The 9,567-nt window shown below is 40.7% G+C and overlaps 1 protein-coding gene across 1 annotated transcript in view; it reads left to right on the top strand.

Moving 5' to 3' along the window:
• Positions 1 to 4,998: 4,998 nt before the first annotated feature.
• LOC104623620 (E3 ubiquitin-protein ligase Midline-1-like) overlaps positions 4,999 to 9,567 on the top strand; it is a gene marked incomplete at its 5' end in the record, with an annotated part of 31,243 nt that continues 26,674 nt past the window's right edge. Inside the window, one exon of the mRNA XM_010290766.1 lies at positions 4,999 to 5,094. Coding sequence (XP_010289068.1) covers positions 4,999 to 5,094 — 96 coding nt within the window. The remainder of the gene's footprint in view (positions 5,095 to 9,567) is intronic.

The raw sequence follows: 9,567 nt of genomic DNA, 5'->3' as shown, positions 1-9,567 counted from the left end.
CTTTGTGGTGTTTTGTTCCTCATCTCTGTTTTACTGCAGTGTAACTGTGCGGCTTTTGGTTACACGCTTTAACAACCAAATCTGAAAATATATAACCTCTCTTTCATTTTGACCATGCCTCACCCCGGTGACTTCTACACCAGGTGAGTTGCACAGGAAATGAAAACTGCTGTCACTGGTTGCTGCTGAAGAGCTTTAATCATGATGGTTTTGGTGTAAACCCTGAGCAAGGCTGTTGTTACAAAGTACTGTCCCACAGTCTGTGAGTCTTAGGACGTGCTGCAGCTTCAGTGGATCAGTTCTCAAAACCTTCGAGTAAGCAGTGAGTGGAAAATACAAACGCATAGTTATATTTAACAATGGCGGGAAAAAGAATATTTTTAAGGAGAAAAAGACAGTGGCTTTACTTCAAATGGAATTTAAAATCTCATTGTAGCTGATAGCTGTATGTTTTATCTTGTGGCCCTTTGAGTAGACATTTTTTATGGACCAGGAAAATGCCTCTGAGAAGAAGATCTCTGGGATGTTGTTGTTTTCTCTGCTGTATTGTAAGGCAGGAGCACACAAGTCAGCATTTTTCTTCTTAAGAAGCTTACAATAATTTATTTTGACAGCATTTTCAACCCATATAGTAGCTTAGGACTATCTGTTTGTGCTACCTTCCTATTTTAGACAAGCGATGCTTTGCGTGAGACTGTTAATTTGGCAAAGGGCATGGGTTCACATTTGGTTTTCATAGACCGATAGATTTAAAAGCCAGAAGAGACCATTGTGATCATCTAGCCTGACCTCCCACTTCAATCAGGGCACAAGCCTCGTGCAATCGTTACTGCAACAAGATCATGACTTCAGCGTGAGCTAGACAGCAGCTTAAAGAAGGCATCCAGTCCTGTGTTGCCTTCCTCTAATTTTTAGCATTAATTTTTCCAACTTCAGACCCTAGTCCCTGGATCATATCATTTTATAGGCATGCAGAGTCAAAATGAAACATCATCCTCAACTGTCCTTTTCAATTATATGTCTGTGATTCCATCTACTTGGAGTTATCCCAAGATTATAGGAATATTTATGTTGTATAGTTGTCAGACCATGCTGAATGGAAAGTCAGCATTCTTTTCACTTTATACTGGATATTGTAAAAACAGTTGCAAAGCACACATGGAATGTCAAGTTCTTGGGCTAGGTCTGCATTGGTAAGTCAGGAAGCATTCAGCCTGGCTTTTGGTTTATGTGAGCAGTTTGCATTCACTGAGTTGACATGCATGAAGCCCGTTCACAGAGCAAATGCATGCCAACTATTGTCCTTCTTTTAAAAACCAACCCCTGCGTTTCTAAGATCAGTTTTTAATAGACAGGTAATGACAAAAATTGGCAAGTGACAAAAAAGATAAGGAAAGGCAGGTGGAAGTGTTTAAGAAATTATGATTTATCTAGAACACTTCCAAAAATACAGTTGCAATTTTGTTCACCTAAGAGAACAGCAGTAGAAGATTAGGTGGGAGGAAGTAAGATATTTTGAATAAGCTTATTCTGCCACTCATTTTCACACCTACCCATCATACTGCAGGAGCATACTTTCTCCAGACTTAAAACCTGGCTACAATTCACTATCGCAGGAATTTTGGTCTACAGCACTGGATCAATTTTTCAAGATAGCCAGTGCTTCAAATTTGGCATTGAAGTTTTACACAACCAGCAAAGTTTCAGATGTGGATGTGAAATGAGTTTGTGATACTTTGGAAAGTCTGAGCAAGCTAAAGTACTTCTGAAATTTAAAGTCTTTCAGGCCCTTTCTGGCTACCCCTGTACAGAGTAAAGAAAGAATGCGAGGCTTGAAGTCCGTTTCTGGTACGTACTGTCATGTGCTAACCAAAGCCGTGCTACGGTGCGTACAGCAATGGAATAGGGGAAGGAACTAGAGGAAGATACTGCCAAGACAAAATCCAGATAAACATACAGCAAGAATTGATCGAGTTTTATGACCTTTAAAACTTTCAAATCAGGCCAGTTTTAAGAGCTGCCATTCAGTATTTGCCCTGGTGAAGCTTTAAAGATTGACATTAATTTCAGAAAGCAGCTGCCAGGTTCTTGCTATTTATTAAGGCATTAATATAAACTGATGTTCTTCAACAGAAATTTATCAAAATTCTTATACTTCTTGACTTAAAAAGACCCCAATCTCTTGCATATCAAACTGCAAGGAAACAAAATTCCAGGTTTTCCAGCCGGATAATGACACAGTTCAAGGAGCTATGGCACAGGAACGCCTTAACTCTAATTTTTGTGAGGCAGCTCACTTGATTAGTAGTTATCCTCCATTTTCACAACTGGGAAATGCAGAGGACATCAAGAGACCTATGTGAAACCATAATAATATATATAGGTTTATGTTTATATTTACTTGATAGCGAGCTTTTTCTAAAATTTTATTCTTTATCCAGGATTTGAAAATACCCTGGATATAATAATCTGGATATAATTTATAGGTAAATAAATTTCTGTTTCAAAGAAAAATACTTACTCTTCATGTATTAATGGCCTCAACTGAAGACACTTTCAGGTTATTTAAAATCACTGCGGTGTTCCATAACAGCTTTAAGAACATTTTTTCTTCATAGTATGTGTAGGTCCTGACTGTTAGCATTTATCATGTCCAGTAGTACATTTGAAATTAGGCAATCTCAATCCACAATATACATTTTTCATTTTAAATCTTTTGGTATAAAATATTAGAACATGCACAAATTAATATAAGGTCAATAAGGAGGCACATAAATATAATTTCAAGAGTATTTACACATTTGGTCCGCCTTAACAAACTGTTTTTTAAAGACAAAGGTTATCTGATACTGTAACTATATATGGTATTTTGACTTTGCGTGTGAGTCTCAGCTCTACAAAGGCACATCTAACAGCACAGCAAACATGCCTTTGCAATTAAATGATTGTTCACAGTAGAGCTTAGGGAAATAAAAGATATGGCTCAAACCGTTCAGTAAAGAATGCCCGTTCTTGTTACTCTTTGTTTTAATGGGCTATAAAATAAATGCAGTGTAGAAGGTATTTTTACAGCCAGAGCTTGTGATACACGATACGCATGGCTGTGCTGGGAAGAAAATGCCAAAATTACGTACTTTCAAACACCCATCACGCTTCTCGGAAGGGTTATACGTGTAAAGCCATCAAAACCCTGGGCTGTCTTTAAGGGAACAGGACTGACTGCTACTCCGGCGTTCACGGCATCAGCCCGGGTAAATGCCAACGTACGTACGGTTGAACAATTAAATACCACCAGCGTCACGCGTTCGTAGCCGTATGCAACAAGGAGTAAGGAGACGGTGCGGCTGCCGAAAGGGAGGGCAAGGAACAAAGTGTTTTAAACCAGCGTGAAAGAGGCAGGGAGTAACAGCACCGGGAATCACATACGCACACGAAACGCGTGCGGGAGGTGGTGAGGGCGGGGGGAGTGGGTGAGGGAAGTCAGGTGAGGTAATGGTAGCTGAAGGGACTTGAGAGACTGGACAGATACATCAGGGGGAAAAGTAGTAGTGTGAAGAAAAGAATGCTGTCAATAAAAGACGAGGGTGGAATTAATGAGACCTCTGCAGAGACAGTGCAGCCCTTGTTGGGAGAGAAGCACGGGGCCCAGTTCTGGTCCTCTTGTCTGGTACTTCCTAGGTACTGGGGACCGCTCGGAGGACGAAGTACAATTAAAAGGCAGGGACTGTCAGCCTGGCAGGAATACCAAGCAAGAGACTAGGCTCAGGCACTTAAATAGGTGAATAGCTATGAGGAACAACTTGTCATGCCAGCAGTCCCCAGGATTTTCAAAATTAAATATAAGCCCCTGAAGTTACTGAAATTAATGAGTGTTTACAATCAGGGCTCCTTTTAATGGCTTGCTTCTTTTTTTCCTTCTTCTTTGTGTACTCAAGTTATATTTACGGGGTTTTGTTAGCTCTGTGGAAACTTTGCATTTTATGCAAAAAAAAAAAAAGACTTTTTCATGCCCATGTGCTTCCAGGAGATGGAATTTCACGTAAAACAGCAGCTATCATGGAATGCACAGTCCAAAGCGAGGAGCTGGTAGCTGCAAGTTCCACGGTGCACCGCAGGGTCCTGGTCCCAGGGCAGTCAGACCGGGGAGCGAGTGGGTCACAGCCATCGCAGACCTCCTTGGATGTCCTTCCTGTGGGAGAAGGGAGGCTGAAACGTTTGTTTCATAGATCTCAGTCCACCTCACATGCAGTTGCACACCGGCCAGGATGCGGCCTCCAATCTGGAAGCTGGAAAGCACGCCGAGCTCCCACTGTTGCAGATAGTTATTGCAGCCATAACCAGTTGATAAACACAGGCACAGGCCGTGAGTTCTCTCTTAAGAACAATTAGTGAGGGCACGGTCTGTGAGTAGATATTTCATTCCTATGTGTACAAAGGATGTTTTTCTTTAGAATTATTTGTTCAAAGTATAATTCTTCTGAACTAGGGCATTAAATCAATTAGATCAACCCCCTCAGCACTGCGGATCCCAAGAAGAAAGTGCTGACCCGTCGACTGGGTCTATACAAGTACATGCCCAGAGAGACCTCAGTTAGCAGCAGGCTTTTAAATTCAGATGTTAGACTGAGAGCAGGAAATAAGGAATCAAAAAGTGTTCTCAGCCAAAATAAACCACTTTTGGTGAAATGTTTTTAGCCTCCCTCCTGTTCTCCTTACTCCTCCCCACCCCCCGACTAAAACTAATTGCTTAATCTGGTTTTTAGTAGGTCCTTATAAATCTGTTTTCTGGAACTCGCTCTTATCAAGAACGTTTCTGCTTTTTTGTCTTGCAATACTTGATGCATAAACAAACCATCTAATGAGCACACCAAAATGAAAGTCTTATGTTCATAACCTGTCTAATCACAAAATTCAGATCCTGAAAATATATCCATTTTTCAACTGTTCACTTAAACACTAAATTCATCAAAATGCTAATATGTTCTTTCTTTCTGACAGCAAAATTTGGAGAGTAACCTCACCAACCTTATTAAGAGGAATACTGAACTGGAGACACTTTTGGCGAAACTCATTCAGACCTGTCAACATGTAGAAGTGAGTACTGTCCTTCATTTGAAATACTTGTAAACTTAATTACATTCACTTCATTCAGGAACAAAAGCTTAAACAAAACAAAACAAAAAAAAAACAAAAAGCAAGTGCAGAACTAAATTAAAATTGTGGTAAACTGATTTGGAGCTTTTTAACTGATAAATGGTATTCTGAATACAGATGACCTCCTTTGCATTACTTTCATCCCCTTTTAAGTTATGATATGTTTGCATGGCCCCTACCACTGCTATACTTGAGCACATCACTCACTATATGTAACATATTTATGTCTTTGCATCCTTTGTGAGGTAGAATAATATTTACAGGTGGAAAACTAAGGCAAAGAAATAGTAACGCCCAGATCCACAATAATAATTAGGTTTCTATTGGCTGCCAATTATTTTTTTTCATCAGAATTAAGTATCTAAATACATACGTGAACTCAAAAGTCATACATGAAATATATTTCTCTTCAGAAGAAGAAAGATGCTTACAGGCGTTTGAGTTGCCTCAGTTGCATATTACTCTTTGAGTATCACAGAAAATTTTGAGCAGGGAGGGACCTGAATCCATATTTCCCCAAAATCTGAGGGATTTTTTAGATGGCCTCATGAGGGCTTCTGCTCTACATGCAAATTAAAAAAATCAGACCAATTCAGCCATGGGAGCTAAGACAGGAAGAGACCAGAGTCCAAAGTGGACTCTTTTTTAGCAAAACTTTTCTTTTTACTTTTTGCCACTCTCTGAGACTTTTTCAGTTCCTTATAGTACATTCAGGTCAACAAAGAAAAAACGACTATGAACAAAAAGCTTTCATATCATAAAAGACTTGCAAAAGACAACATGAGTTGATGCTCTCTGACAGTAAATATTACACAAATGTCCCCATGGCATCAAAACTTTATCAGCAGTGCTTTCCTTGGTGTCAGTCTCAGCCATGAGTCCCAGCTGACACATCAGATGATAGAAAACGTTTTCACCCCTCCTCCAGGTACATTGCGGCTGTGAAACACTCGGAGACTAGGAAAGGCTCAGCATCGTGAGGTGCACATGCTTGTTGGCAGATACACTGGATTGATTGAGAGACACCAAGTTCATCAGTTGCAGTGTTATCAGTGTTCCTAAGTTAGAAACTCAGTTTGAGACGACATGGGGAAGTTAATGGGGGAGGAATCGGGGGAGCTGGCACAACATAAATCCTGCTGATTTAGAGCGCAACGAGCTTCAGTCCTCAATCACAGAGAACAGGTATTTTCAGTTGAACAGCTGATTACTAGTCCGATTAGCAGCTAAAATTTATTTTCCCTGTGAAAAATGGTTGGGGTTTGGTTTGCATTAAAGTGCTGTCTATTGACGGGCTTCTGCATAGGAGCCTTTCCCTTCTGACTGCATTGCGATCCCCGCAGCAGCCTCGTTTATTCAGCGGAGGGCACGCTGCATGTTCCTAGCAGGCAGGCAGCATTACATAATAACAGTGTGCGGAAAAGGTATTCCACTTTGAGTGCGGTCCTGTACACGTGAAAGGAAGCCAGGTTTCTTCCCCTTTGTTAGCCGGGGAATAGCCCTGGGGAATTTGAGTGAGGAAGGTGGCCTTATCCCAGAGCTTCTGAAACACGGATATGATTTCGGAGGAAGTTAGCTGTGACATACGCTGCCGTAACGCAGCCGTCTGCTGGCTCTGCAGAAAGGCACTCTCTTTTTAGAGAAGCCTCTTTTTCTTCCATATAAAGTCCCATGGAAGTTCTCCATAGGGCTTCTTGTTTTCTGTCTTTTTCAGACTAAAGTTCAGCCAACCTAATTAAGCCCAAGAGCAACTTTCGTTTGTGAATAGATTCAAAGTGACATCTTGAAAATTCGGCATCTGCCTAAGTGCCTTGTTGACTGTGGCGATGGCACACGCTGCAGGAAAAAGGAAAGAAAGAAAAAAAACCCGAACAAAACAAAAGCGAAACCAAAAAAACCACCCCGAAACAAAACATAAAACCCCCAGACTGTTCTTCCAAAGGGATCACCTCATGCGTTTTTCCGTCGGCTCCACCTCTGTGGAGCCTCGCTGACTGCACGGGGCTCAGCAAAACCAGGAAGGCCCGTCCACACACCAGGCTTGAGGTGAGCGGTTCGCGCCCGTTACGTCGGCAGCAGTAACGTCAGGCAGAACGACCGCAGGAGGCCATGAGAGACGGACCCAAGGCACGTTTTCTTCCTCTCTATGTAAAACTCGGAGCAAAACCCTTGAAGCAGATGGGCCCAGGACAGCATAAGGCCTCTTCTTCATCAGTGGCCTATGTCCAACATGGGCTAGATCTTGAAAATTTAAAATCATCCCTCCATCTCCTTGGATTGCTGATGATGCAAATGAAAAATTCTGCGCTCTGTTACTGATTCTAAGGTTTAATATTACAAAAAATCCGACTTGTTCAACTGGTAACAGATGCGCTGCTGTCCCTGGAGTCCTGTTTTAGAAAATTTCTCTGTAGACATAAAGCAATAGCAGCAAAGTTGTTAATGAATTCCTACCACGTTTTATTCAACAAATTAGTCTAATTAGCATTTAAATTAGCTAAATATTAAGAAATGAGCTTCAAACAAAACCCTGGACCTAGGCCACACTGGAAATCGGGCAAGTGGGGATGTGGAAGTAAACTTTAAAGCTATCTCTGTTTCTCAGAAATCTGTGACAACTTCAGATATGATGGGAATATCTCCAACAATAGAGCAGCTGAGGCTTAGACAGGTTTTTGAAAAGTCGGTATGCTCTCTTTGTGCTTCTTCACAACAGAAATTCACCCAAGCCAGAAACCCGAAGGAAGCAAACAGTATATTGGTTGTAACATTAATGTTACAAATTCAAAATTACAAAATATTGAGAAAAGAAAAGCTGAAGTTTCCAATGACTGTATTACTGTTGCCATATGAACTCACTCAAAGGTTAAAACAGGTAGTCAATTTTATAGGAAATGTTCTCTTTCTCATTTTTTGGTACAATATATTACAGATGATGATGTATAATATATTGTATACAATTTGTAAGCACATAAAAATATAGGTAGTGCACCGTGAAAACTGCTGTTACATACCTAGATTTTCCTTACCTAATTTTAAATCACTTTAATAATGTTATTTTAATGTTGATTTAAATTTTGGGGTGTTTAAAAACAGTTGGAAAGAAAGGAAAGAAAAGAAACTTTGGGTTTCACACATAATTTGAATTTTGAAAGATAAGGAAGGAAAGGAAATTATTATTCCTTTTGTTAAAGTAACCAAGGTTTTATTGAGGTGTATATAAACTTTAAAAAAAGTAGGCTGAAACCAGGACAGCTAATTAACATTTATTCGTAGAAATTAACATTTTTAAAGCCCTTGTCCTGTTGGAAATCAAAAAACTCAGTATTACATGAAAAACGAAAAATGAATGTCTTTTTTTTGGCTTTTGATATGGATCAGAAGCTGATGTTTCCAAAAATGAACAACAAACAGGTTCTGTGTCTTTCGAATAAATGAACCCTCAGCAGCCAAACCAAGCGCTGTCACAGAGCCACTGGTTCTCCAACCAAGCGAGCGGTTCGTGGCTTCCCAGCACCCAGCTTCGCTGCAGATGAATCGTCTCCCCGCACATCCTTCCCATCAGGCGACGGTGACTTCATCGACAGCAAAGGGCAAATCCCAGTCTCTCTGTGTTTTAACGCTAATGTTTATTCCCTTCTGAAAGAGAGTTGTTTTCACTTCTCGCTCGCATGAGCAGGCCAGGGCTGGTCGGGGATGTTCGCTCTCGGGAAGCTGGACGCCTTCCAGCCACCGGGGAGGGGGGATCTGGGGCTGCCTTTCATCACAGCAACGGAGGCATAAATCTTGCCTATTTTTAGACGGGATTTATCAATTTGTGTCACGATTTATCCTGATGGGGAATCTGATCTTGGGAGACTCGAGAAGTCCACTTCCAGCCTTGCATTCCCCTGGGTGGTTCTGTGCATATGAGCAGGAAAACTTTTGTGAATAAATCAAGCCAAACTTGTATTCTTTGCTGCTTTAAGTACAGCAGAGATATTATTAAGCATGTTATAGTATCTGAATTACTGATTTCGTGCCTCATATGAAAGTATAATCTGTGCTAATAAGTTTATGGTAATGTTTAATTTTAAAAATCCCATTTTCTCAATAGGAACCTGAAAAGTGACAACTTCAGACCCTGAAGTGTGAAGTCACTTTCACACCCTGAAAAGTGAAACCTTCAGACTGTGATGCTCTTTTCTGTCTGAAATCTGTTTTGTTTTGTTTTGAAATCTGAAATCTGCCAGGAGCACCCTGGCACACCGGTTTTACTCATCTTCCAGACACATCCCTAACATGTTTTTTGTTTTACACTCATTTTTCCATCATTCTGCTCTCCCGTTCTCTGTAATCCCATCTCTCATTTCTTGGTTTTGCAGAAACCCCGAAGGCTGTCAATCAGGAAAAATTTGTTTTCCTTCCTTGGAG

Source organism: Phaethon lepturus, unplaced genomic scaffold, assembly GCF_000687285.1.
Source record: "Phaethon lepturus isolate BGI_N335 unplaced genomic scaffold, ASM68728v1 scaffold8657, whole genome shotgun sequence".
NCBI lineage: Eukaryota > Metazoa > Chordata > Aves > Phaethontiformes > Phaethontidae > Phaethon > Phaethon lepturus.
Note: the sequence above shows the minus strand (reverse complement) of the source record. Positions and strands in the feature narration are given on the sequence as shown.